Source organism: Dendropsophus ebraccatus, chromosome 14 (genome assembly GCF_027789765.1).
Source record: "Dendropsophus ebraccatus isolate aDenEbr1 chromosome 14, aDenEbr1.pat, whole genome shotgun sequence".
Lineage (NCBI taxonomy): Eukaryota > Metazoa > Chordata > Amphibia > Anura > Hylidae > Dendropsophus > Dendropsophus ebraccatus.
This window is the reverse complement of record NC_091467.1, coordinates 2,261,184-2,277,136: the sequence shown is the minus strand read 5'-3', so window position 1 is coordinate 2,277,136 and position 15,953 is coordinate 2,261,184. Positions and strand designations below refer to the sequence as shown.

At 42.3% G+C, this 15,953-nt stretch overlaps 1 protein-coding gene across 1 annotated transcript in view; it reads right to left on the bottom strand.

Moving 5' to 3' along the window:
- Positions 1–3,533: 3,533 nt before the first annotated feature.
- CYP24A1 (cytochrome P450 family 24 subfamily A member 1) overlaps positions 3,534–15,953 on the bottom strand; it is a 33,178-nt gene continuing 20,758 nt past the window's right edge. The window contains exons 9-12 of the mRNA XM_069951736.1: positions 9,826–9,904; positions 8,256–8,453; positions 7,508–7,623; positions 3,534–4,544 (exon numbers count right to left, since the gene is read on the bottom strand). Coding sequence (XP_069807837.1) covers positions 7,513–7,623; positions 8,256–8,453; positions 9,826–9,904 — 388 coding nt within the window. The 3' untranslated portion in view covers positions 3,534–4,544; positions 7,508–7,512. The remainder of the gene's footprint in view (positions 4,545–7,507; positions 7,624–8,255; positions 8,454–9,825; positions 9,905–15,953) is intronic.

The following is a 15,953-nucleotide window of genomic DNA, read 5'->3' as shown; positions in this document are numbered from 1 at the left end:
ACTACCATAGATACCGCCCACCGTGCTGATATAACTGCTGTATAATCTATGTACAGGGCTACTACCATAGATACCGCCCCACCGTGCTGATATAACTGTATAATGTATGTACAGGGCTACTTCCATAGATACCGCCCACCGTGCTGATATAACTGTATAATGTATGTACAGGGCTACTACCATAGATACCGCCCCACCGTGCTGATATAACTATATAATGTATGTACAGGGCTACTACCATAGATACCGCCCCACCGTGCTAATATAACTGCTGTATAATGTATGTACAGGGCTACTACCATAGATACCGCCCACCGTGCTGATATAACTGTATAATGTATGTACAGGGCTACTACCATAGATACCGCCCACCATGCTGATATAACTGCTGTATAATGTATGTACAGGGCTACTACCATAGATACCGCCCACCGTGCTGATATAACTGCTGTATAATCTATGTACAGGGCTACTACCATAGATACCGCCCCACCGTGCTGATATAACTGTATAATGTATGTACAGGGCTACTTCCATAGATACCGCCCACCGTGCTGATATAACTGTATAATGTATGTACAGGGCTACTACCATAGATACCGCCCCACCGTGCTGATATAACTGCTGTATAATGTATGTACAGGGCTACTACCATAGATACCGCCCACCGTGCTGATATAACTGTATAATGTATGTACAGGGCTACTTCCATAGATACCGCCCACCGTGCTGATATAACTGCTGTATAATGTATGTACAGGGCTACTACCATAGATACCGCCCACCGTGCTGATATAACTGTATAATGTATGTACAGGCTACTTCCATAGATACCGCCCACCGTGCTGATATAACAGCTGTATAATGTATGTACAGGGCTACTACCATAGATACCGCCCACCGTGCTGATATAACTGCTGTATAATGTATGTACAGGGCTACTACCATAGATACCGCCCACCGTGCTGATATAACTGCTGTATAATGTATGTACAGGGCTACTACCATAGATACCGCCCACCGTGCTGATATAACTGCTGTATAATGTATGTACAGGGCTACTACCATAGATACCGCCCCACCGTGCTGATATAACTGTATAATGTATGTACAGGGCTACTTCCATAGATACCGCCCCACCGTGCTGATATAACTGCTGTATAATGTATGTACAGGGCTACTACCATAGATACCGCCCACCGTGCTGATATAACTGTATAATGTATGTACAGGGCTACTACCATAGATACCGCCCACCGTGCTGATATAACTGTATAATGTATGTACAGGGCTACTTCCATAGATACCGCCCACCGTGCTGATATAACTGCTGTATAATGTATGTACAGGGCTACTACCATAGATACCGCCCACCGTGCTGATATAACTGTATAATGTATGTACAGGCTACTTCCATAGATACCGCCCACCGTGCTGATATAACTGTATAATGTATGTACAGGGCTACTACCATAGATACCGCCCACCGTGCTGCTATAACTGTATAATGTATGTACAGGCTACTTCCATAGATACCGCCCACCGTGCTGATATAACTGCTGTATAATGTATGTACAGGGCTACTACCATAGATACCGCCCCACCGTGCTGATATAACTGCTGTATAATGTATGTACAGGGCTACTACCATAGATACCGCCCCACCGTGCTGATATAACTGCTGTATAATGTATGTACAGGCTACTACCATAGATACCGCCCACCGTGCTGATATAACTGTATAATGTATGTACAGGGCTACTACCATAGATACCGCCCCACCGTGCTGATATAACTGCTGTATAATGTATGTACAGGCTACTACCATAGATACCGCCCACCGTGCTGATATAACTGTATAATGTATGTACAGGGCTACTACCATAGATACCGCCCCACCGTGCTGATATAACTGCTGTATAATGTATGTACAGGGCTACTACCATAGATACCGCCCACCGTGCTGATATAACTGCTGTATAATGTAGGTACAGGGCTACTACCATAGATACCGCCCCACCGTGCTGATATAACTGTATAATGTATGTACAGGGCTACTTCCATAGATACCGCCCACCGTGCTGATATAACAGCTGTATAATGTATGTACAGGGCTACTACCATAGATACCGCCCCACCGTGCTGATATAACTGCTGTATAATGTATGTACAGGGCTACTACCATAGATACCGCCCACCGTGCTGATATAACTGCTGTATAATGTATGTACAGGGCTACTACCATAGATACCGCCCACCGTGCTGATATAACTGCTGTATAATGTATGTACAGGGCTACTACCATAGATACCGCCCCACCGTGCTGATATAACTGTATAATATATGTACAGGGCTACTACCATAGATACCGCCCACCGTGCTGATATAACTGCTGTATAATCTATGTACAGGGCTACTACCATAGATACCGCCCCACCGTGCTGATATAACTGCTGTATAATCTATGTACAGGGCTACTACCATAGATACCGCCCACCGTGCTGATATAACTGCTGTATAATGTATGTACAGGGCTACTACCATAGATACCGCCCCACCGTGCTGATATAACTGTATAATGTATGTACAGGGCTACTTCCATAGATACCGCCCACCGTGCTGATATAACTGCTGTATAATGTATGTACAGGGCTACTACCATAGATACCGCCCACCGTGCTGATATAACTGTATAATGTATGTACAGGGCTACTACCATAGATACCGCCCCACCGTGCTGATATAACTGTATAATGTATGTACAGGGCTACTACCATAGATACCGCCCACCGTGCTGATATAACTGTATAATGTATGTACAGGGCTACTACCATAGATACCGCCCACCGTGCTGATATAACTGTATAATGTATGTACAGGGCTACTACCATAGATACCGCCCACCGTGCTGATATAACTGTATAATGTATGTACAGGGCTACTACCATAGATACCGCCCACCGTGCTGATATAACTGCTGTATAATGTATGTACAGGGCTACTACCATAGATACCGCCCACCGTGCTGATATAACCGCTGTATAATGTATGTACAGGGCTACTACCATAGATACCGCCCACCGTGCTGATATAACTGTATAATGTATGTACAGGGCTACTACCATAGATACCGCCCACCGTGCTGATATAACTGCTGTATAATGTATGTACAGGGCTACTACCATAGATACCGCCCCACCGTGCTGATATAACTGCTGTATAATGTATGTACAGGGCTACTACCATAGATACCGCCCCACCGTGCTGATATAACTGCTGTATAATCTATGTACAGGCTACTACCATAGATACCGCCCCACCGTGCTGATATAACTGTATAATGTATGTACAGGGCTACTACCATAGATACCGCCCCACCGTGCTGATATAACTGTATAATGTATGTACAGGGCTACTACCATAGATACCGCCCACCGTGCTGATATAACCGCTGTATAATGTATGTACAGGGCTACTACCATAGGGTATCCCAGGGACATCCAGAAATTTACCATTTGTCAAAAATCAGGAAATTTTAGTTTTTTAAAGATTTTTTTAATATATGAAATACAAAAAGATACAAAGTATAATAATATAGCCGCAAATGATAAAAAATATCTATATACAAATGTACAAAACCTCCATCCCTCAAGGTGGTTATGGAATGTGGGTGGGGCATGCCCAGTAATGTGGGCGGGGCATGACTAGGAATGTGGGCGGGGCATGTTGATCTACTGCAGGGAAGAACTGAAGGTAATATACAAGGGTTGAACCACCTGTCTCAATGGATGTTGTTTATTTATTTTTACTTAAAGGGATACTCCAACAAAAGAAAAGTCAACAGGTGTCAGAAGCTGCTGTATGTCCTGCAGGAAGTGGTGTATTCTCTCCAGTCTGACACAGTGCTCTCTGCTGCCACCTCTGTCCATGTCAGGAACTGTCCAGAGCAGCAGCAAATCCCCATAGAAAACCTCTCCTGCTCTGGACAGTTCCTGACATGGACAGAGGTGGCAGCAGAGAGCACTGTGTCAGACTGGAGAGAATACACCACTTCCTGCAGGACATACAGCAGCTAATAAGTACTGGAAGACTGGAGATCTATATGACTATCTGGCACTGGCTGATTTGAAAGAATTTTCCTTTTCCGCCGGTTACCCTTTAAGGGTGTGTTCACACGTACAGGTGCGCAGCAGATTTGATGGCCCAGATTTGATTATCTTGTAATCTGCTGCGTATCCTGCAGGTGTGAACACTCCCTGAAGTGGAAAATGAAGCCTTTAATAAAGTCATTGGCGGCCCGGCCCAGGACACAGCAATCATCAGTGGCCGCCGGCGTCTTTCCTTGGCCTTGTGTCCCTGGGGCCCTCAGCTCCATGCACCAGAAGAGATGGGGATGTCCTGTACATACGGCTGCAGCGGCCCCGTACTCCACTGCCAGGGGCCACAGATCCTCTGATGTATACACCTGCAGCTTATCCAGCGGAGGGCGGCCGATCCAGTGCTGCCCAGGTCAGGGGTCATCCTCATGTGTCACATACAGAGACCTGTCAGCAGGATGGGGATGTAGTCAGTGTACAGGAGAGGACGATGGGGATGTAGTCAGTGTACAAGAGAGGACGATGATGGGGATGTAGTCAGTGTACAGGAGAGGATGATGGGGATGTAGTCAGTGTACAGGAGAGGACGATGGGGATGTAGTCAGTGTACAAGAGAGGACGATGGGGATGTAGTCAGTGTACAGGAAAGGACGATGGGGATGTAGTCAGTGTACAAGAGAGGACGATGATGGGGATGTAGTCAGTGTACAGGAAAGGACGATGGGGATGTAGTCAGTGTACAGGAAAGGACGATGGGGATGTAGTCAGTGTACAGGAAAGGACAATGGGGATGTAGTCAGTGTACAAGAGAGGACGATGATGGGGATGTAGTCAGTGTACAGGAGATATTGATGATGGGGATGTAGTCAGTGTACAGGAGAGGACGATGGGGATGTAGTCAGTGTACAGGAGAGGACGATGGGGATGTAGTCAGTGTACAGGAGAGGACGATGGGGATGTAGTCAGTGTACAAGAGAGGACGATGATGGGGATGTAGTCAGTGTACAGGAGATATTGATGATGGGGATGTAGTCAGTGTACAGGAGAGGACGATGGGGATGTAGTCAGTGTACAGGAGAGGACGATGGGGATGTAGTCAGTGTACAGGAGAGAACGATGATGGGGATGTAGTCAGTGTAGAGGAGATGATGATGATGGGGATGTAGTCAGTGTACAGGAGAGGATGATGGGGATGTAGTCAGTGTGGAGGAGATGATGATGGGGATGTAGTCAGTGTGGAGGAGATGATGATGATGGGGATGTAGTCAGTGTAGAGGAGATGATGATGATGGGGATGTAGTCAGTGTGGAAGAGAGGATGATGGGGATGTAGTCAGTGTGGAGGAGATGATGATGGGGATGTAGTCAGTGTGGAGGAGATGATGATGATGGGGATGTAGTCAGTGTAGAGGAGATGATGATGATGGGGATGTAGTCAGTGTGGAAGAGAGGATGATGGGGATGTAGTCAGTGTGGAGGAGATGATGATGATGGGGGTGTAGTCAGTGTGGAGGAGAGGATGATGGGGATGTAGTCAGTGTGGAGGAGATGATGATGGGGATGTAGTCAGTGTGGAGGAGATGATGATGATGGGGATGTAGTCAGTGTGGAGGAGATGATGATGGGGATGTAGTCAGTGTGGAGGAGATGATGATGATGGGGATGTAGTCAGTGTAGAGGAGATGATGATGGGGATGTAGTCAGTGTGGAGGAGAGGATGATGGGGATGTAGTCAGTGTGGAGGAGATGATGATGATGGGGATGTAGTCAGTGTGGAGGAGATGATGATGATGGGGATGTAGTCAGTGTGGAGGAGATGATGATGATGGGGGTGTAGTCAGTGTGGAGGAGATGATGATGGGGATGTAGTCAGTGTAGAGGAGATGATGATGATGGGGATGTAGTCAGTGTGGAGGAGATGATGATGATGGGGGTGTAGTCAGTGTGGAGGAGAGGATGATGGGGATGTAGTCAGTGTGGAGGAGATGATGATGATGGGGATGTAGTCAGTGTAGAGGAGATGATGATGATGGGGATGTAGTCAGTGTGGAGGAGATGATGATGGGGATGTAGTCAGTGTAGAGGAGATGATGATGATGGGGATGTAGTCAGTGTGGAGGAGATGATGATGGGGATGTAGTCAGTGTAGAGGAGATGATGATGGGGATGTAGTCAGTGTACAGGAGAGGATGGGGATGTAGTCAGTGTGGAGGAGAGGATGATGGGGATGTAGTCAGTGTAGAGGAGATGACGATGATGGGGATGTAGTCAGTGTGGAGGAGATGATGATGGGGATGTAGTCAGTGTGGAGGAGATGATGATGATGATGGGGATGTAGTCAGTGTGGAGGAGATGATGATGATGATGGGGATGTAGTCAGTGTGGAGGAGAGGATGATGGGGATGTAGTCAGTGTGGAGGAGATGATGATGATGATGGGGATGTAGTCAGTGTGGAGGAGAGGATGATGGGGATGTAGTCAGTGTACAGGAGATGATGATGATGGGGATGTAGTCACTGTACAGGAGATGACGATGATGGGGATGTAGTCAGTGTGGAGGAGAGGATGATGGGGATGTAGTCAGTGTGGAGGAGAGGATGATGGGGATGTAGTCAGTGTAGAGGAGATGACGATGATGGGGATGTAGTCAGTGTGGAGGAGATGATGATGATGATGGGGATGTAGTCAGTGTGGAGGAGATGATGATGATGATGGGGATGTAGTCAGTGTGGAGGAGATGATGATGATGATGGGGATGTAGTCAGTGTACAGGAAATTGAGCATGGTTGTCGTCATCCTATTTGACATAATGTGCTGATGTGGGATAAAGGGTCCTTTAAAGGGGAACTCCTTTTATTTCAAATCAATTGGTGTCAGAAAGTTATATAGATTTGTAATTCATTGAAAAATCTGCAGTGTTCCAGTACTTATCAGCTGCTGTATGTCCTACAGGAAGTGGTGTATTCTCTCCAGTCTGACACAGTGCTCTCTGCTGCCACCTCTGTCCATGTCAGGAACTGTCCAGAGCAGCAGCAAATCCCCATAGAAACCTCTCCTGCTCTGGACAGTTCCTGACATGGACAGAGGTGGCAGCAGAGAGCACTGTGTCAGACTGGAGATAATACACCACTTCCTGCAGGACATACAGCAGCTGATATGTACCGGAAGACTGGAGATTTTTACATAGAAGTAAGTTACAAGTCTGTATAACTTTCTGACACCAGGTGATTTGAAAGATTATTTTTCATTGGAGTTCCCCTTTAAGTCGGGAGACCCTGGGAATTTCTTATCCCAGTGTCCTGGACTTCTCCATATCAGACCGTCCGGTTTTTCTGTGGGGGTCTATTTTCCTCTATGTTGGGATTATGGAGAGGTTATGATCCCTTTCTGGGCTGTAACACACAGACTCACCTCCTCTACCTCCTGAGGAAGGCCACGGGGAGGTCTCTGCCCGGCATCAGGGTCCCTGAGTGAATGGTCTCCACAGGTTCCTCATCAGTGGCCACAATGTTGTATCTCCGCACCAGCTGCAGGGAGGGAGGAGATCAGATATTAAAGGGCCAGTACCCCATTATCTTTATATAACCAGACACTGACAGGGTTCATGTTATCAGCGTTTTCAGGATCTCTGCTCGGGGTACAGGATAGTGACACTCGGGGTACAGGATAGTGACACACTGACACCTGGGGTACAGGATAGTGACACTTGGGGTACAGGATAGTGACACTCGGGGTACAGGATAGTGACACTCGGAGTACAGGATAGTGACACTCGGGGTACAGGATAGTGACACTCGGGGTACAGGATAGTGACACTCGGGGTACAGGATAGTGACACTCGGAGTACAGGATAGTGACACACTGAGACCTGGGGTACAGGATAGTGACACTCGGGGTACAGGATAGTGACACTCGGGGTACAGGATAGTGACACACTGACACCTGGGGTACAGGATAGTGACACTTGGGGTACAGGATCGTGACACACTGAGACCTGGGGTACAGGATAGTGACACTCGGGGTACAGGATAGTGACACTCGGGGTACAGGATAGTGACACTTGGGGTACAGGATAGTGGCACACTGACACTCGGGGTACAGGATAGTGACACGCTGACACTCGGGGTGCCTTATATACAGGAGAAGGGGAGACACTCACCCAGCAGAGACTCAGCTGTAGCTGCAGTTCCGCCAGCCGTCGGCCGATGCACATCCTCTTCCCAATACCAAATGGGACATAAGCGAAGGGGTTGATAGTGTTCTTGTCCTGCAGCCACCGCTCCGGCCGAAACTCCTTCCAGTCATCAAAGCATTCCTCATTAGATCCCAGGACATGGCTGTTGATGGTCAGGACGGTCTATGGGAGAGCAACATCCTGGAGTGTTAGACTGGGGAGCAGTATAGTATATGGAGTGATAGGAGGGTGGAGTGTATGGAGTGACAGGACGGGGAGCAGTATAGTATATGGAGTGATAGGAGGGTGGAGTGTATGGAGTGACAGGACGGGGAGCAGTGGGGTATATGGAGTGATAGGAGCGGTGGGGTATATGGAGTGACAGGACGGGGAGCAGTGGGGTATATGGAGTGATAGGAGCGGTGGGGTATATGGAGTGACAGGATGGGGAGCAGTGGGGTATATGGAGTGATAGGAGCGGTGGGGTATATGGAGTGACAGGACGGGGAGCAGTGGGGTATATGGAGTGATAGGAGCGGTGGGGTATATGGAGTGACAGGATGGGGAGCAGTGGGGTATATGGAGTGATAGGAGCGGTGGGGTATATGGAGTGACAGGACGGGGAGCAGTGGGGTATATGGAGTGATAGGAGCGGTGGGGTATATGGAGTGACAGGACGGGGAGCAGTGGGGTATATGGAATGATAGGAGCGGTGGGGTATATGGAGTGACAGGACGGGGAGCAGTGGGGTATATGGAGTGATAGGAGGGTGGAGTATACGGAGTGACAGGACGGGGAGCAGTCGGGTATATGGAGTGATAGGAGGGTGGAGTATACGGAGTGACAGGACGGGGAGCAGTGGGGTATATGGAGTGACAGGAGGGTGGAGTATACGGAGTGACAGGATGGGGAGCAGTCGGGTATATGGAGTGATAGGAGGGTGGAGTATACGGAGTGACAGGACGGGGAGCGGTGGGGTATATGGAGTGACAGGACGGGGAGCAGTGGGGTATATGGAATGATAGGAGCGGTGGGGTATATGGAGTGACAGGACGGGGAGCAGTGGGGTATATGGAGTGATAGGAAGGTGGAGTGTACTATGTGTAATGATATAATTCAGAGACGGCTGAGATAACGTTTTTGCACTTCAGCTAAACAAACATTTGTTACATAACATTTCCCTCCTCTGCTGATGTTGGACGAGTCAGCTGTCACTTTGCCAGTCTGAGCTTCCAGGGAACGCTGCCACATTGGGTCAGGCCTGGCAATGGACGGGCAGCAGTGAGAGATGTCGGGTATGGGTCCTGACCAGTTCGGTCCCTGTATTGCCCCAGCCCGGTCCCTGTATTGCCCCAGCTCCGTCCCTGTATTGCCCCAGCTCCGTCCCTGTATTGCCCCAGCTCCGTCCCTGTATTGCCCCAGCTCCGTCCCTGTATTGCCCCAGCTCCGTCCCTGTATTGCCCCAGCTCCGTCCCTGTAAGAGCACAGCTCAGTGGTGTAAGTATATAGATTTCAGTGTCCTGGTCATGTGACTGTAATGTATAGGGATACTCACCCCTTTGGGTAACACGTATTCTCCCAGCACAGTCTCTTTATCCAGAGTGCGGGTTGTGAAGGGGACAGAAGGGCTGATCCTGAAGAAACAGAACAACCAAGATACGGAGAATAGATCGGTGTATGATAGAGGACCAAAAAACAACAACTGAACCTCTAATGTATCACAACATATACACATCTTATTAATAAAAACACAAAAAAGTGACAATTCATAATAAATGACAATGAACCAGGGCTGAAAGACCAGAGAACGTCCAAGAGGGGGCTCTGTGCCCATCTGCAGCCCCCTCCCCCCCTCTTGGACGTTCGCTGGTCTTTCAGCCCTGGTTCATTGTCATTTATTATGAATTGTCACTTTTTTGTGTTTTTATTAATAAGATGTGTATATGTTGTGATAGATTAGAGGTTCAGTTGTTTTTTGGTCTTTAGCTTGTAACTAGATCCCTCATACCCGTCCTCCATACATAAGAACAATACACTATTATCTTGCATGGTGGACTTCTGCAAATCTTGTATATGTGTATATGGCGTATAATAGAGGTTAATACTATGTATAATAGACGATAATATCATGTCTGGGTGTATAATAGCTGTATATATTATTACAGTGTGTCAGTGTATAATAGCTGTATATTATTACAGTGTCTGGGTGTATAATAGCTGTATATTATTACAGTGTGTCGGTGTATAATAGCTGTATATTATTACAGTGTCTGGGTGTATAATAGCTGTATATTATTACAGTGTCTGGGTGTATAATAGCTGTATATTATTATTACAGTGTCTGGGTGTATAATGGCTGTATATTATTACAGTGTCTGGGTGTATAATAGCTGTATATTATTACAGTGTCTGGGTGTATAATAGCTGTATATTATTACAGTGTCTGGGTGTATAATAGCTGTATATTATTACAGTGTGTCAGTGTATAATAGCTGTATATTATTACAGTGTCTGGGTGTATAATAGCTGTATATTATTACAGTGTCTGGGTGTATAATAGCTGTATATTATTACAGTGTCTGGGTGTATAATAGCTGTATATTATTACAGTGTCTGGGTGTATAATAGCTGTATATTATTACAGTGTGTGGGTGTATAATAGCTGTATATTATTACAGTGTGTGGGTGTATAATAGCTGTATATTATTACAGTGTGTCAGTGTATAATAGCTGTATATTATTACAGTGTGTCAGTGTATAATAGCTGTATATTATTACAGTGTCTGGGTGTATAATAGCTGTATATTATTACAGTGTCTCGGTGTATAATAGCTGTATATTATTACAGTGTGTCGGTGTATAATAGCTGTATATTATTACAGTGTCTGGGTGTATAATAGCTGTATATTATTACAGTGTCTGGGTGTATAATAGCTGTATATTATTACAGTGTCTGGGTGTATAATAGCTGTATATTATTACAGTGTCTGGGTGTATAATAGCTGTATATTATTATTACAGTGTCTGGGTGTATAATAGCTGTATATTATTATTACAGTGTCTGGGTGTATAATGGCTGTATATTATTACAGTGTCTGGGTGTATAATAGCTGTATATTATTACAGTGTCTGGGTGTATAATAGCTGTATATTATTACAGTGTCTGGGTGTATAATAGCTGTATATTATTACAGTGTGTCAGTGTATAATAGCTGTATATTATTACAGTGTCTGGGTGTATAATAGCTGTATATTATTACAGTGTCTGGGTGTATAATAGCTGTATATTATTACAGTGTCTGGGTGTATAATAGCTGTATATTATTACAGTGTCTGGGTGTATAATAGCTGTATATTATTACAGTGTGTCAGTGTATAATAGCTGTATATTATTACAGTGTGTCAGTGTATAATAGCTGTATATTATTACAGTGTCTGGGTGTATAATAGCTGTATATTATTACAGTGTCTGGGTGTATAATAGCTGTATATTATTACAGTGTGTCGGTGTATAATAGCTGTATATTATTACAGTGTCTGGGTGTATAATAGCTGTATATTATTACAGTGTCAGTGTATAATAGCTGTATATTATTACAGTGTCTGGGTGTATAATAGCTGTATATTATTACAGTGTGTCGGTGTATAATAGCTATATATTACAGTGTCTGGGTGTATAATAGCTGTATATTATTACAGTGTGTCGGTGTATAATAGCTGTATATTATTACAGTGTCTGGGTGTATAATAGCTGTATATTATTACAGTGTGTCGGTGTATAATAGCTGTATATTATTACAGTGGGTCAGTGTATAATAGCTGTATATTATTACAGTGTGTCGGTGTATAATAGCTGTATATTATTACAGTGTCTGGGTGTATAATAGCTGTATATTATTACAGTGTGTCGGGTGTATAATAGCTGTATATTATTACAGTGTGTCGGTGTATAATAGCTGTATATTATTACAGTGTGTCAGTGTATAATAGCTGTATATTATTACAGTGTCTGGGTGTATAATAGATATATATTATTACAGTGTGTCGGTGTAGAATAGCTAGATATATATTATTACAGTGTGTCGGTGTAGAATAGCTGTATATTATTACAGTGTGTCGGTGTATAATAGCTGTATATTATTACAGTGTCTGGGTGTATAATAGCTGTATATTATTACAGTGGGTCAGTGTATAATAGCTGTATATTATTACAGTGTCTGGGTGTATAATAGCTGTATATTATTACAGTGGGTCAGTGTATAATAGCTGTATATTATTACAGTGGGTCAGTGTATAATAGCTGTATATTATTAGAGTGTGTCGGTGTATAATAGCTGTATATTATTACAGTGTCTGGGTGTATAATAGCTGTATATTATTACAGTGGGTCAGTGTATAATAGCTGTATATTATTACAGTGTCTGGGTGTATAATAGCTGTATATTATTACAGTGTCTGGGTGTATAATAGCTGTATATTATTACAGTGTGTCGGTGTATAATAGCTGTATATTATTACAGTGTCAGTGTATAATAGCTGTATATTATTACAGTGGGTCAGTGTATAATAGCTGTATATTATTACAGTGTCTGGGTGTATAATAGCTGTATATTATTACAGTGTCTGGGTGTATAATAGCTGTATATTATTACAGTGTCTGGGTGTATAATAGCTGTATATTATTACAGTGTCTGCGTGTATAATAGCTGTATATTATTACAGTGGGTCAGTGTATAATAGCTGTATATTATTACAGTGTCTGGGTGTATAATAGCTGTATATTATTACAGTGTCTGGGTGTATAATAGCTGTATATTATTACAGTGTGTCAGTGTATAATAGCTGTATATTATTACAGTGTCTGGGTGTATAATAGCTGTATATTATTAGAGTGTGTCGGTGTATAATAGCTGTATATTATTAGAGTGTGTCGGTGTATAATAGCTGTATATTATTACAGTGTCTGGGTGTATAATAGCTGTATATTATTACAGTGTGTCGGTGTATAATAGCTGTATATTATTACAGTGTGTCGGTGTATAATAGCTGTATATTATTACAGTGTCTGGGTGTATAATAGCTGTATATTATTACAGTGGGTCAGTGTATAATAGCTGTATATTATTACAGTGTCTGGGTGTATAATAGCTGTATATTATTACAGTGGGTCAGTGTATAATAGCTGTATATTATTACAGTGGGTCAGTGTATAATAGCTGTATATTATTAGAGTGTGTCGGTGTATAATAGCTGTATATTATTACAGTGTCTGGGTGTATAATAGCTGTATATTATTACAGTGGGTCAGTGTATAATAGCTGTATATTATTAGAGTGTCTGGGTGTATAATAGCTGTATATTATTACAGTGTCTGGGTGTATAATAGCTGTATATTATTACAGTGTGTCGGTGTATAATAGCTGTATATTATTACAGTGTCAGTGTATAATAGCTGTATATTATTACAGTGGGTCAGTGTATAATAGCTGTATATTATTACAGTGTCTGGGTGTATAATAGCTGTATATTATTACAGTGTCTGGGTGTATAATAGCTGTATATTATTACAGTGTCTGGGTGTATAATAGCTGTATATTATTACAGTGTCTGCGTGTATAATAGCTGTATATTATTACAGTGTGTCGGTGTATAATAGCTGTATATTATTACAGTGTCTGGGTGTATAATAGCTGTATATTATTACAGTGTCAGTGTATAATAGCTGTATATTATTACAGTGTCTGGGTGTATAATAGCTGTATATTATTACAGTGTGTCGGTGTATAATAGCTATATATTACAGTGTCTGGGTGTATAATAGCTGTATATTATTACAGTGTGTCGGTGTATAATAGCTGTATATTATTACAGTGTCTGGGTGTATAATAGCTGTATATTATTACAGTGTGTCGGTGTATAATAGCTGTATATTATTACAGTGGGTCAGTGTATAATAGCTGTATATTATTACAGTGTGTCGGTGTATAATAGCTGTATATTATTACAGTGTCTGGGTGTATAATAGCTGTATATTATTACAGTGTGTCGGGTGTATAATAGCTGTATATTATTACAGTGTGTCGGTGTATAATAGCTGTATATTATTACAGTGTGTCAGTGTATAATAGCTGTATATTATTACAGTGTCTGGGTGTATAATAGATATATATTATTACAGTGTGTCGGTGTAGAATAGCTAGATATATATTATTACAGTGTGTCGGTGTAGAATAGCTGTATATTATTACAGTGTGTCGGTGTATAATAGCTGTATATTATTACAGTGTCTGGGTGTATAATAGCTGTATATTATTACAGTGGGTCAGTGTATAATAGCTGTATATTATTACAGTGGGTCAGTGTATAATAGCTGTATATTATTACAGTGTCTGGGTGTATAATAGCTGTATATTATTACAGTGTCTGGGTGTATAATAGCTGTATATTATTACAGTGGGTCAGTGTATAATAGCTGTATATTATTACAGTGTCTGGGTGTATAATAGCTGTATATTATTACAGTGGGTCAGTGTATAATAGCTGTATATTATTACAGTGGGTCAGTGTATAATAGCTGTATATTATTAGAGTGTGTCGGTGTATAATAGCTGTATATTATTACAGTGTCTGGGTGTATAATAGCTGTATATTATTACAGTGGGTCAGTGTATAATAGCTGTATATTATTACAGTGTCTGGGTGTATAATAGCTGTATATTATTACAGTGGTCTGGGTGTATAATAGCTGTATATTATTACAGTGTGTCGGTGTATAATAGCTGTATATTATTACAGTGTCAGTGTATAATAGCTGTATATTATTACAGTGGGTCAGTGTATAATAGCTGTATATTATTACAGTGTCTGGGTGTATAATAGCTGTATATTATTACAGTGTCTGGGTGTATAATAGCTGTATATTATTACAGTGTCTGGGTGTATAATAGCTGTATATTATTACAGTGTCTGCGTGTATAATAGCTGTATATTATTACAGTGGGTCAGTGTATAATAGCTGTATATTATTACAGTGTCTGGGTGTATAATAGCTGTATATTATTACAGTGTCTGGGTGTATAATAGCTGTATATTATTACAGTGTGTCAGTGTATAATAGCTGTATATTATTACAGTGTCTGGGTGTATAATAGCTGTATATTATTAGAGTGCGTCGGTGTATAATAGCTGTATATTATTAGAGTGTGTCGGTGTATAATAGCTGTATATTATTACAGTGTCTGGGTGTATAATAGCTGTATATTATTACAGTGTGTCGGTGTATAATAGCTGTATATTATTACAGTGTGTCGGTGTATAATAGCTGTATATTATTACAGTGTCTGGGTGTATAATAGCTGTATATTATTACAGTGGGTCAGTGTATAATAGCTGTATATTATTACAGTGGGTCAGTGTATAATAGCTGTATATTATTAGAGTGTGTCGGTGTATAATAGCTGTATATTATTACAGTGTCTGGGTGTATAATAGCTGTATATTATTACAGTGGGTCAGTGTATAATAGCTGTATATTATTAGAGTGTCTGGGTGTATAATAGCTGTATATTATTACAGTGTCTGGGTGTATAATAGCTGTATATTATTACAGTGTGTCGGTGTATAATAGCTGTATATTATTACAGTGTCAGTGTATAATAGCTGTATATTATTACAGTGGGTCAG